At 41.7% G+C, this 20471-nt stretch overlaps 1 protein-coding gene and 1 pseudogene across 16 annotated transcripts in view; one reads left to right on the top strand and one right to left on the bottom strand.

The window, feature by feature from the left end:
• Positions 1–20471, bottom strand: part of LOC110502565 (girdin) — a 93417-nt gene that overhangs the window by 54390 nt on the left and 18556 nt on the right. For all 15 annotated transcript variants that reach the window (XR_016490998.1, XM_036960150.2, XM_021580698.3 and 12 more), the window contains exon 4: positions 3545–3614. Coding sequence is in view for 14 of the 15 variants with exons in the window: in XM_036960150.2 (XP_036816045.2) it covers positions 3545–3614 (70 nt within the window). In the remaining variant the exon portion in view is untranslated. The remainder of the gene's footprint in view (positions 1–3544; positions 3615–20471) is intronic.
• Positions 8326–19657, top strand: LOC149972540 (E3 SUMO-protein ligase ZBED1-like; annotated as a pseudogene). Its single transcript, XR_016491236.1, has 2 exons — positions 8326–8506; positions 16409–19657. The product of XR_016491236.1 is annotated as an E3 SUMO-protein ligase ZBED1-like (transcript).

The following is a 20471-nucleotide window of genomic DNA, read 5'->3' as shown; positions in this document are numbered from 1 at the left end:
TTAGGGGAAAAATATATATAAATTCACCATATTAAAACAAGAGTTAAGTAACAGGGTTGACCTTGAAATTAAAATCACACAAAATAATATTCAGAAATGACTGTCAAAGTAACAAAATAACTAGGGAGAAATGTTTGGGTTAAAGATCTTCCTAGACAGTGACAGAGGGACATGTCAAAATGCCCAAGTCTATTCATATAAAAAAAGTGTTAAGGTCGCAATGAATAACTCAAGATAATATTCTGATAGATAGGATATGGACGGAATGGACGACGATTTGAAAATGTTGAGGCCCATCAAAGCTAAACAACATCTATAAAGGCTAGGACATACAATAGCTTTTGTCGGCCAAGAGTACTTAGCACCTCTGAACAGATTGCAGGCCATACTTTGCCAACCATTCTTCATGTAGAATTGCGCAAAAATGTTGGCAGTCGGGATGTCCATCAGCGGGTGGTATCTAACACACCACACCGAACAAGCGGCAGATCGACAATCTGTGTGGTATGTGTGGTCCTTTAGGGAATATGAGAGTAGTCCGTTCTGGATTCTATTCTGAGTACACAAGGCCAGCTGTTGCGAATGCCTTCTAAATGCTTTTTCTTCAAACTGAAAGCCTTAAGAAGGATTCATACACACACACACAGTAGAGCCTACACACAGAAGCATGTACAGTGATTTAGAAAGGCAAATCTTCTTGAGCGCTGAAGATAAAGGAGCAGGCAGGCGCAGGATGAATAATTTAAGAAGCTGACTGAACCAAGCATGGCGAGCAAGCATGCGAGAGAAAGAGAGAGATGGGGGAGAGAGCAAGATGTGGCGAGAGAATTAGAAAGAGAGCAAGAGGAGAGAGGGGGTGGTTTAAAAATAGATGGAAATTTCCCTTCAGAAGCCCTGGCTCTGCAGGCTTTGTTATGATAGTGCTGTATGCGCCTAGTGTGGCTCCTTCCCTCGGTCGCTACACTCCGCTCTTCCTGGCAGGAAACTCACAGGGGCGCACAGACAGTGACTTACCCCTCATTGCTGCAACCCTTCCTGCCCAGCCATTGTTCACAGGGAGCAGGGGCACAAGGCCTCAGTGACACTGGGGCATACAGGTGAAAAACCCAGCAGCGTCACAGTTCTTGACACACTCAAACCAGTGCGCCCAGCACCTACTACCACACCCCATTCAAAGGCACTTGAATCTTTTGTCTTGCCAATTCACCCTCTGAAAGGCACACATACACAATCCATGTCTCAATTGACTCGAGGCTTAAAAACCTTTCTTTAACAAGTGACATCAATAAGGGATCATAGCTTTCACCTGGTCAGTCTATGTCATGGAAAGAGCAGGTGTTACTAATGTTTTGTACAGTCAGTGTATTTTGTCAATTGGCCCAATAATTGTTATTCATTATATATGTCTATAACGTGAGTCAGGGACTACTCATGGTTCCTCTGATAAAATACCATACTTTTGCTAATTTCACTTCCAACTGAAACTGATTTTATAAATCACTTATTTCCCCAAGGGCCTCATTTATAAACATAGCATATTTTGTGCGTATGCGTGTGCCCAGATCACGCAAAACTTGCCATTTATAAAAACTGAGCTTGAAGTGAGAATGTGCTTATCCTCCCGCAAACTTTAGACCACGTGTACGCAGTTTCTATTGGTTGAAGTATTACATTGCAGGCAAAAGTAGTATCCTTGTGCTGAGACAGTGGAGCTCATATTCCCGACGTGGCTACACAACAAATTACCATGCACGCATCTCATTTAAATTGGGCCTATTAGATAGACTTCTGTCATTTCAAGTTTTTGCTCTTTGCATCCGACAGGGAGCACAGTTCATAAGATTAACAGGTGAACATGATGTTAATATTTTGCGTTGAAATGTATAGGCTACCACTGTACGTAGGTCTACTGTTGTTTATTTTTTCCCCCCAGAGTAGACAATGTTTCAGAATTTGTGGGCAGTGCAGAATATTTAGGTTTGGGAAAAAGTGAAAGCAAAACATGACTGCATTCAAACAATCTGTTTACTGATCCACAACAATTTGCTATTGTTTTTGACCTTCAGAAACAGTCAGATAAAGCAAATGTCACTGCAAAAATGAAACACGCAGTCTGCTAACCCCTCCAAAGACATTTGATCAAGTTTGCCATTACATTTTCCTTTAGATACCATCTTGGCCTATTTCCAATACTTCCAAACCATACAGCAAATAAGGGTGTTATATTGTCCCCATAAAAAGGTGAATGATGGGCATTTTTCAGATGCAGTTATAATGCTTGTTCACGCTTGCACTTTCTTTTACAGCAGGTATGATGTATAAAACGCATGTATGGCGTGCGCCAGGTTTATCAATCTCAATATTTTTGCAGTCTTTTCAGAAATGGCACACACAGATATTTAGTGTTCAATTTATGTAACGGTTATAAATGAGGCCCCAGGTGCTCTAACCATCTTCAGGTTTCTAAATGTGACTTCAGGTTTCCTGACCTTCCCACAACCCCACACAGCGTTGCTGATGACTGCCACTCTGCCCTGCCTCCACCTCTCCACCTGGAGAGCACATATCTCCATACGGTTGCCATTGTTCCTGAAGAGAGACACTCCTCTGGCATCTAAACGACCACAATAGAATCAAACAATGTCAGCAATACAAAGTAGGTACAAACTGCTCTCCACGTGGCAGGCAACGGACACCCGTGTCCAGTCTCTGAAATAAAGGCTTGATCGTTGCACCCAAGTAGAAGTAGTTTCACTAGAAAGACACAGACAAGGCATGACTGTCCACATTGAACAGGAGATGAGCCTTTAAGAGCACATTGTGTTCTAGCTGGTCAAAGTGCTTTCCATTTTGAAGCTGGATCAGACTGAATCGAAGTGATATTCAGTGTGGAAGTCAGACAGTCTGGGGTGGGGACGACCAGATGAGTTAGTTAGTGGACTCAGAGGAGTGGGGTTTTGTGGTGTTGAGCACAGAGTGGGTTAATAATCAGAGCCTGGGGTGGATTCCCATAGTACTGATAATAGGCCCATACCCCATTGAGCCTTAATGACTGCATAATAAAAGCCACATGGTCAATCACTTTCAGATGGCTCCAGATACCAGCACCGCTGCACACCACCAGGGTCAAAGGTCATTGGAAAGAGACTGGAATGCCACATGTTTTGGTTCAGGACTTTGAGTTGGTCTGATAATACTTTGCACATAGGAGTATTGAATTTCATGGCTGTGTTGTCTAGGTCTTCACTCTAGACGCAGATACTAGCTAAATTTCACAGTAGCAGAACGATTCAAGATTCAATAAACTAAATTCTAGCTGGGGGAAATCAAATCTACACACAAGGAAAACTGATTTCAAGATAAAAGGGGAATGTGAAATGCAAACAACCTACACGTACGTTGCATAATAATGAAGTTATAAAGGGTTTAAAAAGCACATCATATCCCAGTGTAACAGAATGTGTATTACACACTGATCAGCCATGACATGCAACAGTCTGTAACAGTTTGCATTGTTGGCAGGTCAGTCAGATGAAGGACGTACCACTGAGAGGGTTCCTGCCCAGCACCAGCACGTTGGGGAGAGGCATCGCCACCAGCTGCTGGAGGGTCTCCTGGAAGAACAAAACATAAAATACTTATTACACTATCAGTTATTACAGATGTTCACGGGATTTTATACATCCTGACAAGTGTACATATTGTTTTCACTGAACATCAGAATGAGTAGTGACTTCATGGAGAAGGAATCTTTAAAGGATCACTGCAGAATCATGCATGAATCCCCCCTCCCAATGCGATAGCTATAGGCTAGGCTAGAGAGTTTCAGGCAGGCCGTGTACAAATCAAATCAAATTTATTTATTTAGCCCTTCGTACATCAGAGACCGTACAGGCAGAGGGAAGCCCAATGGGGATGTTATATAAAAGAGTATCAATTTGTCCAACAATGGACAAAGCAGAAGTCTCATATAGCATCGTTTGATGATGTCACCTGTCCTGTGTCTATGTGCCGACTGTGCTCTTGGCTGTCATGTGACAATGGTGACCTTGGGCTTTCTGTAGGTTGTAAATCTCAAATCCCCCTTTCACTACACAGGTATTCAAATGTGATTTTTTTTCCATCATGAAAACAGGATGCCCACACTTAAAGCTCACATACATATGTGAAAATGAGCACACATGGGATTGCAAACACACACACACACACACACACAGAGAAAAAGCTGTAGTCAGCTGACTAGACAAATAAAGCTGCCCATCTCCTGCTCCTCCTAGTTCAGTACTACACCACCATGCTGCTGCTGGTACTCTGACAGGCAGCCAGCCATGCCGACTGGGGGGGGTTGGAGGAGAGCTAGACTGCCATTCCCCAAAGTTGGATAATTTAGCATTTTTCAAACACCCGAAATCCTGTTCCTGCAATCGAGAGCCATAATCATTATGCTTACATTCAATGTAAAATGTTATGCACTTCTAAGCATACCTCTTCAGCTTTCTGTATTAGAGGTCTGTGCGGATTTACACAGATTTATTCATCTCGCTCCCGCCTGCCCCCGCCCACACCTGCTGTCTGTGTCCGACTCCCACCTGCTACCGCAAGAAATGGTCTGGAACTCAACCGCAGTCTCGCTATGTTATTTTAGAACTATGTGACGACAAAGCTCACTTGACAGCAACATTGCACCCTATAGTCAATATCAAAATGCACAAAAATAACCTAAGAAATAGGTTAAATTACCAGAGATTCTCACTGGGCCCATTATAATTAGGCTATCGGTAGGTATTCTTGGGCTATATCAACAAATAGGCAAGATGTAGTTTGAAGAGTGCAGAGTGGACACTTGCACTTTCGAGATACATGTTATAGCCTACCTTTAAGGAGCAGGACAACTTGCATCTGATCTGACCGCCTGCTCCCAACCGCAGCCTGAAAAATGCAGACCACGCCGCAATGCTCTGTCGGGGCCCGCATGTATCCCTTGCAGTCTGAATCCTCCAGACTAGTGGTTCTTTTAAAAAATATATATTTTTAAATAAACTAAATGTGCTTCTCCATCTCTGCTAAAATCTGGGTAAAATATTTTAAAATGTGAGTCCTATTCAGTACATTTAGTTAAGTCCACAAACCTAGCTACTCAAACTTGATTGATAGCCTGAAATGGCTTCTTGGTAATTAGTCGAGGTTGGGAACCTATCCGAGTTAGCAATGTTATAAAGTTGGCTTTAGCTAGGTGGCTAGTAGTATTACAGAGAAACAAACATTTGTTTGTCCGAGGTCGGCACACACACACACACACGTCTTCATCTATTATGTCATCTATTATATAAAAAGCCAAGTACTCACTAAATGAGGGAGACCTTCCATTAAACAGCTTTAACTATTGATTCAGTAGTGAAGAAGTCTGTTGAACTGGTGGGACTGGAATGAGACGCGTGGGCAGTGCTGTTCTAGGGCCTGTGTAATCTCTAACAGACTGCCAGACTGACTGGCCTCCGTTTGGAAAATAACCTTGGATAATGAACTTGCTTACGGTGTAAGCATAATTAATAGTAATTAAAGCCTATGTCGGGACTTGAGCCGAAGAACTCCAACCCAAAGTAAACATTAAAGAATGTGGGACGGTGGCCTGACCTTGTCATTTGTCCAGCGAGCAAAAATAAAATAAAACAATTCTTGAATGAGTAGGTGTTTTAAAACTTTTGACCGGTGGAGCGAGCGAGAGTGTATATATGCATTTCTCTGTGTGTGTACAGTGGGGCAAAAAAGTATTTAGTCAGCCACCAATTGTGCAAGTTCTCCCACTTAAAAAGATGAGGACTGTAATTTTCAGCATAAGTACATTTCAACTATGACAGACAAAATGAGAAGAAAGAAAATCCAGAAAATCACAGTGTAGGATTTTTAATGAATGTATTTGCAAATTATGGTGGAAAATAAATATTTGGTCAATAACACAAGTTTCTCAATACTTTGTTATATACCCTTTGTTGGCAATGACAGAGGTGAAACATTTTCTGTGAGTCTTCACAAGGTTTTCACACACACTGTTGCTGGTATTTTGGCCCATTCCTCCATGCAGATCTCCTCTAGAGCAGTGATGTTTTGGGGCTGTTGCTGGGCAACACGGACTTTCAACTCCCTCCAAAGATTTTCTATGGGGTTGAGATCTGGAGACTGGCTAGGCCACTCCAGGACCTTGAAATGCTTCTTACGAAGCCACTCCTTCGTTGCCCGGGCGGTGTGTTTGGGATCATTGTCATGCTGAAAGACCCAGCCACGTTTCATCTTCAATGCCCTTGCCCTTTTTTGCCCCACTGTATGTATGTATGTATGTATGTATGTATGTATGTATGTGTATACACACACACACACACACACACATATATATACATCCAGTTGAAGTCGGAAGTTTACATACACCTTAGCCAAATACATTTAAACTCAGTTTCACAATTCCGGACATTCAATCCTAGTAAAAATTCCCTGTCTTACGTTAGGATCACTACTTTATTTTAAGAATGTAAGTAAGTCACTTTATTCTGACATTTCACAGTCAAAAGTCTGGAGACCTACTCAGTCCAGGGTTTTTCTTAATTTTTTACATTGTAGAATAATAGTTTAAACAAAACTATGGAATCATGTAGTCACAAAAAAAAAAAAAAAGTGTTAAACAAATCTAAATATATTTTATATATTAGAGATTCTTCAAATAGTCACCCCTTGATGACATCTTGAATGCAGAGAGTGTGCAAAGCTAAGAACAGTGCTAAAGTGCGATGGAACAAGGACATCCAAGCCGGCCAAACCATCCACAAACCCAGAAGACGCAGGGTCAGCTGTGCGCTGCCTCCCGGTCGCAGCCTACGGCGACACATTCCGGGATCGGACCCGGATCTGTAGAGACGCCGCTAGGACTGCCTTAGACCGGTGCGCCACTCGGGAGGCCCAAGGTGGAAATTATTTTGTCCATTGGTCACATCTGGTCAATAATAGGGTCGTCTTTTGAGAGAGATTTACAGTTGTAGCCCTATATGATGTGTATAACATGGCACGAGGAAAAACAGACAAGAGTGGACAAAATACTGATGCTTCAGCCACCAGACACACTCTCCCTATCCACAGCACCCCCTAACCTCAGACGTGTGGTAGATGCCGGTCACACTAACGAGCGCCAGGGGACAAAGGGCTCAAGGTCATTCGTTTCCAGGGGTTACAAGGTGAGAATTTTACACGGTTGCCATGGTTTTGTGTGTCAGTCAGGATGAGTGTCAAGCTGCTGCTCCACCCTGTACTGCTGCTATGCTGGTGAAGGGTGGATGGATAATTATACGGCTAACACCACAGGAAGGGAGTACCTTCACATTTTTTCCCCCATGCTTCCAGAATAGAATAGATCGAATGGAATAACATGTGATTTGCCATCAAATGCTATCCCACCACAATCATTTTGTGGCATAAGGTGCTGACTGCTGAGTCAGATCCCAAGACAGAAACTATGGCCTTGGATAACTACCAAATAAAATGTTATTTGTCACATACGCTGAATACAATGAAATGCTTACTAATACGTGTTAAGAAAGTATTTACTAAATAAACTGAAGTAAACAAATAAATACAAATGAAAAAAGAAATAATAATAATTATAGCGCAACAATAAAATAACAGTCAACGCAAATAGTCCACGAAGCCATTTGGTTAGCTGTTCAGGAGTCTTATGGCTTGGGGGTAAAAGCTGTTAAGAAAACCTGGACGTCCCCATGAGAGTAGTCACAACAGTGTAAACTTGGGGTAAGAGCTAAGGGTAGTAGTTGCCTTGTGGAAGTTGGAGGGGGATAATGTAACGATTCCTGTGACCACTAACAACGCTAGAAATATTGTAAAAGCAGTTGCACTAGCTGGATTGGGGCCACAGATGTAATGTGAGCAAAGCATCCTTAATATAGCATCTCAAAAAGCAATGTCAGTGAATCCAATCTCTCGCCTCCTAGCAAAGATCAGGAAGGTGGTATCCTTCTTTCATAAAAGCACAACTCCTGCACATGTTTTCAAGACAAAACAAGAGATGCTGGAGCTGCCAAACCACAAACTAATCCAAGATGTCCCTGCTAGATGGAATTCAAGCCATGACATGGTTGAGAGATACCTTGAGCAGAAAGTTGCGGTGTCAAGCCGTGAGGAAGAATGTCAAAAGATATTGTGACTGTCTGAAAATGACATAAGACTAGCAGAGGAAGTTATCAAAGTGTGCAAACCTCTCAAAACAGTCACAACACTGAGATGCACTGCAAGCATTCCGTCAGTTTCCATGGTCCTATGTAAACAATGATCCTGAAATCAATAGTGGCATCTGATGAAGATGAACTCGCAGTAAGGGATGTCAAGACTGCTATCAGAGTTAACCTGGAGCCTAGATATGCTGACCCTGGTGTCCAAGACTTCTTACACAAGAGCACCGCTTTGGACCCCCAGATCAAGTCCCTGTTACACCTGGATGCTGCTGCTCGTCAGAGTCTACAATGAACTCACAGCAGAGAATGTGACCAATATACAACAGGTATTGTATTTATTTTGTTAATGTGACATTTAGCTTATTAGTAAGTTAACTATTAAAGTCTTGTGTCTAATATACATTTCAAACAACAAATCATATCTTCAAGCCACTTCAGAGATGTTCATATAATTGAATTCTGCAGGGTCAAGCCACAGATACCACAGGCGCCAACCCCTCTCCAGAGACGGCAGATGACAGGCATTCTCCTCCAGAAAAGAAGTCTGTCATGGCTGGGCTTTTTGGGGGAGTTGTTCCCAACCCAGGAGCAGGGAACCAAGTCAAAGGTCAAGGTCATCGAGGAGGTGGTGACCTCATACAGGGAAGTGGACTGTATTCCCCTGGATGCTGATCCACTTACATGGTGGAAGACCAAGGAGTTAATATATCGTCATGTTGCCATATTAGCAAGGTGCTACCTGGCTGTGCCTGGGACCTCTGTCCCTCGCGAGAGGGTATTCTCCACAGAGGCTGACATTGTCACAGCAAGCCGATCTGTGCTCATTCCAGAAAATGTAGATAGACTAATCTTCTTAAAGAAAAACTTGGGAAAAAAGTTAAATCATTTTTATCAGATTGAGTAACCAATCTCAAGTAGTCCTATTTTGTTTAAGGCACTTAATTTTGATATATGCTGCTGGACTATGCACTCTTGTTGAAGTTCTGTTTTAAATTTAATTTCATGTTATGTTATACGGCAGCCACTGCTGTTTTTTGTAGTCCCTTTGTTTTCAAGCTACCCATGTTTACTATTATAATAAAATGGAAAATTTAAATACAAATCACATTTCTCAGGCATTTATTTTGTCGATATATCATAGAAACCATACCGAACCGTGACACCTCTGTACCGTATTGTACCATGAGTTTTGTGAACCGTTTCACCTCTAATTCTCATGTAGGTGTTCCTTTTGTCCTTGGAGTGCAATCGAGATTGCGTCATCTGTGGATCTGTTGGGGCGGTATGCAAGTGGGTCTAGGTTTTTGGAGTGGGTCTAGGTTTGGAGTGGGTCTAGGTTTTGGGGATAATGGTGTTGATGTGAGCCATGACAAGCGTTTCAAAGTACTTCATGACTACAAATGAGTGCTTACGGGTCAGTAGTCATTTAGGCAGATTACCTTGGTGTTCTTGGGCACAGGGTGGTCTGCTTGAAAATCTTGGTATAATACTGCCTCGGTCAAGGACAGGTTGAAAATGTCAGTGAAGACAGTCAGTTGGTCAACGCATGCTCGGAGTACATGTTCTGGTAATCAGTCTGGCCATGGCCTTGTGAATGTTGACCTGTTTAAAATGTCTTACTCATATCGGCTACGGAGAGCGATCACACATTCTTCCAGAACAGCTAGTCCTCTCATGTAGGCTTCAGTGTTGCTTACCTCGAAGCGAGCATAGAAGTAATTTAGCTTGTCTGTTTAGCGCGTGTCACTTGGCAGCTCGTGGCTGTGCTTCCCTTTGTAGTCCGTAATAGTTTGCAAGCCCTGCCACATCCGATGCGAGTCGGAGCTGGTGTAGTAGGATTCAAGCTTAGTCCTGTGTTAACGCTTGCCCGTTTGATGGTTTGTTGGAGAGAATAGCGGGATTTATTACAAGCGTCAGGGTTAGAGTCCCGCTCCTTGAAAGCGGCAGCTCTATCCTTTAGCTCAGTACAGATGTTGCCTGTAATCCATGGCTTCTGGTTGGGGCATGTATGTACGGTGACTGTGGGGACGACGTCATCGATGCACTTATTGATGAAGCCTGTGACTGGCATTGAGGAGTACACCATATCATCCGAAGAATCCCGGAACATATTCCAGTATGTGCTAGAAAAACAGTCCTGTAGCTTAGCATACGCGTCATCTGACCACTTCCATACTGAGTGAGTCACTGGTGCTTCCTGCTTTAGTTTTTGCTTGTAAGCAGGAATCAGGAGGATAGAGTTATGGTCAGATGTGCTAACTGGAGGGCAAGAGAGAGATTTGTACACATCTCTGTGTGTGGTGTAAAGGTGGTCTAGAGTTATTTTCCCCTCTGGTTGCACGTGACATGCTGGTAGAAATTAAGTAAAACGGATTTAAGTTTCCCTGCATTAAAGTCCCTGGCCACCCAGAGCGCCACATTTGGATAAGCATTCTCGTTTGCTTATGGTTTTATACAGCTCGTTGAGTTGGGTCTTAGTGCCAGCATCTGTTTGTGGTGGTAAATAGACAGCTTCCGAAAAATATATATGATGAAAACTCGTGGTAAATAGTGTGGTTTACAGCTTATCATGAGATACTCTACCTCAGGTGAGCAAAACCTTGAGACTTCAATAATATTAGATTTCGTGCACCAGCTGTTATTGACAAATAGACACAGACCGCCACCCCTTGTCTTATCGGAGGCAGCTGTTCTATCTTGCCGATGCACGGAAAACCCAGCCAGCTGTATGTTATCCATGTTGTAGTTCAGCCACGTCTCGGTGAAACATAAGATTAGTTTTTAAAAATGTCCTTTTGGTAGGATAGTCTTGAGCGGAGCTCATCCAGTTTATTATCCAATTATTGCACGTTGGCTAATAAGACTGATGGCAGATGCGGGTTATCCAGTCGCCATCTGATTAATTACCAGGCACAACAACCTACATCTGTCTCTTCTTCATGCGAATGATGGGGATTTGGGAGCTGTCCAGTGTCTGAAGTAAATTCTTTGCGTAGGACTCGTTAAAGAAAAAATAAATCTTTGTCCAGTTTGAGGTGAGTAATTGCTGTTCTGATATCCAGAAGCTCTTTTGATCATAAGAGACAGAAACATTATGTACAAAAGCTACAAATAATGATTTATTTTTTAAACTGAACAATTAGTTAACTGCAGCCATCTTCTCTGGCGCCACTAAACCCAAAGAGGAATAAATACAAACACCCTTCTCTCCACCACACACACACGTCCCTTCTAGCTGCTGCCTCACCTGCCCGACACACACACACACACACACCTGTCCCTTACAGACACGTTTGTAATGCAATCACATACTGTAGCACTGTCAGGCACTGAGTCAAAAGCCTGAGTGTATGTTAGAGAGGAGATAAGGTTGGTGGACTGGCTATGTCACCTCTCTCTATTTAGGTTAAGAAGATGAACTATCTGCTATTGCAAAGAGAGAAAACACAGGGAATGGAAAGCCTCAGATCCAGGCTAAAACGACCTCAAGTGTATTCCTTTGTTTGGTTTATGAAATCTCACTATTTAAATCCCTGAATAAATGCTTGAAGTGGGGGGGGGGGTTGGATTCTAAATAGAGCAGTGGGAGGTGCACAGATTGGCCAATGAATGATAAACTCCATGATGTTTCATTATGGACGCTTGATTAGGCAAAGCAAAACAAGCAGCATAGGACTAATTGCTAAATTAAAAGGCTGAATGAGTCGCTGCTAAAACAAGGTTAGCATATTAAAGACATGCTCTGGAAATTTAGGACTATTAAATATTTTTTAAACCTCCCACTTTCGGATGCATGTCTCAATGTGTAGTTCACACATGCATAATCTATGAGCACAATTAGCGTTTTAGCTTAGCTACGAAATCCAGTTTGAAAGCTGATATTCTGGGAGCTGTGCTGCGCCATGTGAATGGGGTCTAGCGCAGGGGGGAGGGTCTTCCTGGGGCCTACATCTATAGACGGGTTGGCTAACAATGTCACAAATGTTACGTGCACAACGATGTGACTGGAAGCCGTAATTTGTTACGGTTTGTACTTAGGACCATATTTTCTCAGCTAAGTCGGCAGAACATAATAGCAGCTCAATTCATAGGCCTTTGCTACAAATTAAACAATTAACATCTGGTTAGTAGGCTATATAAATCAGTTCAATGTCAATAATATATCCTAATATTTTCAATCTGATTACACTGCTAAAAATCTTGTTTTTTTATATATATTTCTTGGTGCATTGATTGAGGAAAAACAGCTTGCAATCAAGAGAAAATGTCGCTCTGCAAAAGTCTCAAAAAAGGTGGATAATGAAAATATAAGTTTCAGGGAAGAATAGACAGCGAAATAGGCATTCTTACCATATTTCTCCAATGTCAATCCCAAGTGTTTTATTTCCAATGAAACGGTTGCGGTTTGCAAATAATTCAATAATATTAGACATCCGTATGAATCTAAACATGACACTCAAAAGTTACTCATCCACCCTGACAGAGGCTGCTCACCTGATGCAGAAAAATATAAGCTTCAACTCTGGGCTACTCATCCGTAGCTTAACCCAAGAGAAGGGCTTCCCTAAAAGCTTCCTGGTTTTAAACATCTTGTCAGAAAGTGAAAAGCTCAATTAATTAGGGACAGAATAGGTCCATTTTGTGTCTCCTCAAAATTCAAGGCAGCATCAGAATTTCAGATACAAATAACATATCCCCATAAGCATCAGCGTCACATCCTTTGTAGGGGTGGGCGGTATAGCGGGATGAACACGAATACCGGTATGACGTTTTGCCATGATATGGATTTTGCCATGTCGTGCATGTCATGATGAATTAATAAAATAAGCCGTTGTTTCATTCAAGATTTCAGGCATGTGTTACGGCCTCAAATTGTTTCTCTTTTACTAAAAACATAGCCTTTTTTAGCAAAGAAAAAAAAACTAGAAGCATGGATGTTACACGCAATCTGCCTACCAATCAAAGTATACAAACAAGTATGCACAACTGCAGAGTACGCAAACATTTAGTGAAGTAAACTCCTTTCGTTAGCAAAAGTGTAAACGTGTAGGCAAGCATTGAGGATGACCGAAGACAAGGAAAATAACAGTTGAGGTTGATTTGCAGGACGAAGAATTGGTTAGAAAATAAAAAAAGTAAAAGGGGGCCTCTGTGGTTTGGAACTGGTTTCGCTTTAAGATAACCAGTTGTGTCAATGCATTATGCTAGCCAGAGGTGGAAACACAAGCAATATATTTCACTACCTGAAAACACTGAATGTGTGCGCGAATTAGAGGTCAACCGATTAAAATCGGCATGGCCGAATAATTAGGGCCGATTTCAAGTTCATATCAATCGGTAATCTGCATTTTTGGACGCCAATTATATTGCAATCCGTGAGGAGACTGCGTGGCAGGCTGACCACCTTTTACGCAAGTGCAGCAAGGAGCCAATGTAAGTTGCTAGCTAGCATTAAACGTATCTTATAAAAAAACTTCACATAATTACTAGTTAACTACACATGGTTGATGATATTACTAGGTTAACTAGCTTGTCCTGCGTTGCATATAACCAATGCAGTGCGGTGCCTGTTAATTTATCGAATCACAGTTTACTTCACTAAACGGGTGATGATTTAGCAAAAGCCCATCCGCGAAAAAAAGCAAAATCGTTTCACCAATGAACCTAACCATAAACATCAATGCCTTTCTTAAAATCAATACACAAGTATATTTTTTAACCTGCATATGTAGTTATAAGAAATTCATGTTAGCAGGCAATATTAACTAGGGAAATTGTGTCACTTCGCTTGCGTTCCAGTGCAAGCAGAGTCAGGGTATATGCAGCAGTTTGGGCCGCCTGGGACGTTGGGAACTAATATGCTAAAATATTACATAATTATGACATAACTTCAATCAAATGTATTTATATAGCCCTTCTTACATCAGCTGATATCTCAAAGTGCTGTACAGAAACCCAGCCTAAAACCCCAAACAGCAAGCAATGCAGGTGTAGAAGCACAGTGGCTAGGAAAAACTCCCTAGAAAAGGCCAAAACCTAGGAAGAAACCGAGAGGAACCAGGCTATGAGGGGTGGCCAGTCCTCTTCTGGCTGTGCCGGGTGGAGATTATAACAGAACATGGCCAAAATGTTCATAAATGACCAGCATGGTCAAATAATAATAATAATCACAGTAGTTGTCGAGGGTGCCACAGAGGTCAGCACCTCGGGAGTAAAATGTCAGTTGGCTTTTCATAGCCGATCATTGAGAGTATCTCTATCACTCGGCTGAAGTTTGTGCAATGTAACAGAAATATTTAGACTTAAGGTTGCCACCCGTTTGATAAAATACGGAACAGTTCCGTATTTCCCTGAAAGAGAAAACGTTTTGTTTTGGAAATTATAGTTTCCGGATTTGACCATATTAAATTACCAAAGGCTCGTATTTGTGTTTATTATATTATAATTAAGTCTATGACTTGATATAACAGTCTGACTGAGCGGTGGTAGGCAGCAGCAGGCTCATAAGCATTCATTGAAACTTTACTGCGTTTGACAGCAGCTCTTAGCAATGCTTGAAGCACAGTGTTGTTTATGACTTCAAGCCTATCAAATCCTGAGATTAGGCGGTCAATACTAAAGTGCCTATTAGAACATCCAATAGTCAAAGGTATATGAAATACAAAATGGTAGAGAGAGAAATAGTCGACCCGTCATAATTCCTATAATAACTACATCCTAAAACGTCTTAACTGGGAATATTGAACCACCAGTTTTCATATGTTCTGAGCAAGAAACTTAAACGTTAGCTTTTTTTACCTGGCACATATGGCATTTTTACTTTCTTCTCCAACACTGTTTTTGCATTATTTAAATCAAATTGAACACGTTTCATTATTTATTTGGCTAAATTGATTTTATTGATGTATTATATTAAGTTAAAATAAGTGTTCATTCAGTATTGTTGTAATTGTCATTACAAATATATATATATATATACACAAAAAAAAAATATACGGCATCAGCTTTTTTGGGTCCTCCAATAATCGGTATCAGCATTGAAAAATCATAAATCGGTCAACCTCTAGCGCGAATATGAAGAATCTAGCAGAATGCTTGCAACAAACACCCGGAGCAAGTCTCAAGACATCTTCAAGTCAGACCTGCACTCAGCTATAACTCAAGGCATCATTCATTAGTGGTACTCCCTAGGACAAGAAGAGCAAGAAGAAGTGGAATGAGATAACAAATGCAGTTAAGTATCACATAGCGAAAGCCATGGAACCAATTCAACTGTGGCGAAAGACAGTTTCAGAAAGTTGATTTGAATGCAAGACCCAAGATACGAGATCCCGAGCATCACAAAACATGTCAGCCAGAACTCTACACAGAATGGCAACGCTGTCCTGACAACGAAATCCCTAACGCTGCATTCTTCTTTACCACTGCCGACTTATGATCAAGCCATACACAGAGCCATACATTAACCTCACGATTCATTACATTGACGACAACTGGAAGCTGCAAAGCCAATTCCTTCAAACCTCTTATTTCCCAGATGTTCACACCGGAGAAAGAATTGCAGCTGGGCTGAGGGAGGCACTTTCTTCCTGGGGCCTGAGAGTCACGTCAAGTATGTAGGACTACAGACAGCGGATCGAACATGGTCAAAGCATTGGAGCTAAACAAATGGACAAGACTAGGGTATTCCGGACACAGGCTATACATTGCTATTGGTAAGTTTCAAAATGTCCAAAACACAGAGCTAGGTAGAACAATTACATAACTTAAAAATAAAGAAAAAAAATGCAGAACTATAGTTAAGTTCTCTATTTAAAGTTATAGCTGACTACACGGTCTGATCTTTCTTATATGTTACACTGAATATATACAGCTACGCAAATCTATAACATTTGTCATTTGTTCACGTGTGCAATAACCCAACATTACATGGATTAACTTGCTTAATTATAATTGATACAATTGCCTATGGTTTCAATATATGCATCTATCCTCTTTCTTTCAGTAATACTTTATTGAGAAGGCTATCCTGTTTTCTAATGCAACATAGGTCTCTTAATCACAGTTGTAAATCTATAAATGGATTACATTTGTAATCATGTCCAGTGTCCATGCTTTAATTATAGCAGATGCAATGTTATTTCTATTGAATAATTTTCACCTTTTTATTTTTTCAGAGAGGAGTGTCCAAAACAAACCTCTGGTTTCCTGGGCCACTGGAGTGTGCAAGAAAGTGGTCAGCACATTTTCCTAAAGTTAAAAGAAGCAGAAGGCCCAGACAAGTGCACAGGGTAAACAGAGCCTGACCCTCCACAAACTCATCACAGAATCCCCGACAAAGTGGGGATCTCGACTGCAGATGATGGGAAGAGTCAAGGTGCAGGAAAAGGCCATCACACAAGTTCTGGCAGCAGGTTAAAAAAACAGCACCTTGCACCCTCCGGGCAAGACATTGATGCCTTTAAATCCATCACTGCAGCCCCTCCAGGATTTCACAGATGCCCTGTCAGGAAAGAAATACATGAGTGTGTACTATCTGAAGCCGATCCTCAATTTGTTCAAGACGGAGGTTCTAAAAATCAAATGGAGGGCGAAGCCAAACTGACCCAAGAGATTATGAATGTCCTCAATTACCTGAATGACAAATGCACCAACCCTGAAACAGATGAGCTGCTCACCATGGCTACATTTCTGCACCCAAGGTTCAAGACCACCTACATGACCACTGAGAAGCTGGTGGAGGTGAAGGTGAGAGCTGCCCGAGACAGAAGCCCTCCTGGTAGGGAACACAGCCATGGGAGACTTCTCTCTTGAAGAGGACCAGAGTGAGAAAGAAGCTGCCACTGCTCCACAATCAGCAAAGAAGTCCAAGAAGAGCCTTGGGAGCATCTTTAAAAGAAAACCAGCAGTGCACCTACCTTAAGAACCCAGAGATCAGCCACCGAGCAAGAGCTGGACAGCTACACTCTGATGATGGCAGCAGACAGTGAGGCTGATCCTTAGAAGTGGTGGCGAGTTCACGCATCCAACTTCCCACAAGTGAGTTGTCTGACAAAGAAATACTTATGCATCCCTGCCACAAGCCCTCAGAGAGCATTTAGCAATGGGGGCAATTTGGTCACAAGCCAGAGGGCAACTTTGAAGCCTGAAACTGTCAATAGGCTGGTGTTCCTGGCACAGAACTTGTGAAGAGGGAGGCAGTGAATTGTTACATGGTGAACTGAGAAACATACAGTATGTCTGGTTAATGCCCCCTTTCTGCTTCTATACGGTTAAAAGCAACTTTGAAGGGCTTACATTTTTTTTATTTTTTAGATAGATTGGAATAAATGGGCTCCAACAATGGCCTTTTGGTGTTCAGTCAAATAAAAAAAAATGAAATTACTTTCAGCACCATTTGCTGTCCACCTCTGTTTATGCCTCAGCCGCTCCATAGCTGATGTCTGCCCGCTTGCAATTCTTGTTGACCGCACTCTTTTTGTTCCTGCACACTCTCTCTCCTCATTAATAAGTTAATGATTTAAAAAGTGTCTGTCTCATGACATTGCAATACATTTGGTCTCCAGTCTAGGGCTACAGAAAAACCCCATAGGCTACTACTCTTTCTACTGCAGGCTACATAGATCTAATTTATGTTAAATTAATTTGATGGAGCGTTGGTGGAGAGCCGCAGCGCTGCGTTTCTCCATCAGCACCCTGGAGAGGAACGCTGGGCATGGAAAATATAAATATTTTGCAGCACTGCCTTTGGCAAAGTGGGCATTGCTTATCATGGGGCGGCATCAGCACTCACCTAAATAGCCTTCATGTCACTGAGTGAGAGAAGATATTGTTTATGGAAAGAATAATGTGAGGTGTTGGATGTGCGTTTTGGTCAGTTGAGCTAGAAAAATGCCACCCTTGTCAAACCGCCGCTCCAGGCAGCTGCCTAATCCTGGATTTATATTTATAATCCCTATTAATTCAAAAGCATCTCTAGTCAAAGATTTGTCATTTAACTTTTAAAATGTATTACCTTAATTGGGGCTCCCGAGTGGTGAATCTTAGTGCTACAGGCATCACTACAGACACCCTGGTTCGAATCCAGGCTGTCACAACCGGCCATGATTGGGAGTCCCATTGGGAGGTGCAAAATTGTGCCATCGTCCGGGTTTCGCCGGTATAAGCCGTCATCGTAAATAAGAATTTATTCTTAACCCGATTTGCCTAGTTAAATAAAAGGATACATTTTACATTTTAAAAAATACAGTTGAAGTCAGAAGTTTACATACACAAGTATACATTTAAAAACTCTGTTTCACAATTCCTGACATTTAAGTCTAGTAAAAATTCCCAATCTTAGGTCAGTTAGGATCACCACTTTATTTTAAGAATGTGAAATGTCAGAATAATAGTGGAGAGAATTATTTATTTTAGCTTTCATTTCTTTCATCACATTCCCATTGGGTGAGAAGTTTACATACACTCAATTTGTATTTGGTAGCATTGCCTTTAAATTGGTTAACTTTGGTCAAACGTTTAGGGTAGCCTTCCACAAGCTTCCCACAATAAGTTGGGTGAATTTTGGCCCATTCCTCCTGACAAAGCTGGTGTAACTGAGTCAGGTTGGTAGGCATCCTTGCTCCTACACGCTTTTTCAGTTCTGCCCACAAATTTTCTATGGGATTGAAGTCAGGTCTTTGTGATGGCCACTCCAATACCTTCACTTTGTTGTCCTTAAGCCATTTTGCCACAACTTTGTAAGTATGCTTGGGGTCATTGTACACTTGGAAGACCCATTTTCGACCAAGATTTAAATACCCGACTTTAGCTTCAATAAATCCAGACTTTTCCTCCCTCATGATGCCATCTATTTTGTGAAGTGCACCAGTCCCTCCTGCAGCAAAGCACCCCCACAACATGATACAGCCACCCCTGTGCTTCACGGTTGGAATGGTGTTTCTTCAGCTTGCAAGCCTCCATTTTCCTCTAAACATAACAATGGTCATTATGGCCAAACAGTTCTATTTTTGTATCATTAGACAAGAGGACATTTCTCTAAAAAGAACGATCTTTGTCCCCATGTGCAGTTGCAAACAATAGTCAGGCTTTTTTATGGTGGTTTTGGAACAGTGGCTTCTTCCATGCTGAGCGGCCATTCAGGTTGTCGATATAGGACTTGTTTTACTGTGGATATAGATACATTTGTACCCGTTTCCTCCAGCATCTCCACAAGGTCCTTTGCTGTTGTTCTGGGATTGATTTGCATTTCTCTCACCAAAGTACATTCATCTCTAGGAGACAGAAAGCATCTCCTTCCATTGCGGTATGATGGCTGCGTGGTATGGTGTTTATACTTGCGAACTGTTGTTTGTACAGATGAATGTGGTACCTTAAAGCATTTGGAAATTGCTCCCAAGGATGAACCAGACTTGTGATCTACAAAAAAAAAATCCTGAGGTCTTGGCTGATTTCTTTCGATTTTCCCATGATGTCAAGCAAAGAGGCACTGAGTTTGAAGGTAGGCCTTGAAATACATCCACAGGTACACCTCCAATTGACGTCATTTAGTCTATCAGAAACTTCTAAAGTCATGACAACTATCTGGAATTTTCCAAGCGGTTTAAAAAGTAGTCAACTTCTGACCCACTGGAATTGTGATAGTGAATTATAAGTGAAATAATCTGTCTGTAAACAATTGTTGGGAAAATTACTTGCCTCGTGCACAATGTAGATGTCCTAACCGACTTGCCAAAACTATAGTTTGTTAACAAGAAATTTGTGGAGTGGTTAAAAAAATGAGTTAACTGTATATATGCTGTGGCATAAACACAACCAGTCATGTTTTTATATGATTGTCAAAATCACTTCAAAGGGCTCCTTCACTAGACTACTCATGCACGTTGATCCACTCGCAACACATTTCCAGACACCAACCAGTGGTGAATGGAAAGAGACATCGGTTACAATTTTGGCGACAGAATTAATTGCTCCACTGCTGTCCGCGCGTCTCAGTGTCGGCCACTCATCTCTGCCTAGGCAAAATATCAGTGTTCTCGTCGAACCACATCACATTTTGGAGGGTAAGCTATAGGCCTACCACCCGTTTAAGCCCATTCGCTCATCTTTCATGCCTCAACATTCAGTGATGGTAAATAGTGGTGCAATAGCCTGCAGTTCTTGTGATAGGCTCATGTTTTACTGGTACGGCATACTAGAGGTCGACAGATTATGATTTTTACACCGATACCAATAATTGGA

This window comes from Oncorhynchus mykiss, chromosome 23 (assembly GCF_057628025.1).
Source record: "Oncorhynchus mykiss isolate SJ-2025 chromosome 23, ASM5762802v1, whole genome shotgun sequence".
NCBI classification, from domain to species: domain Eukaryota; kingdom Metazoa; phylum Chordata; class Actinopteri; order Salmoniformes; family Salmonidae; genus Oncorhynchus; species Oncorhynchus mykiss.
This window is presented reverse-complemented; position numbering and strand designations above follow the sequence as displayed.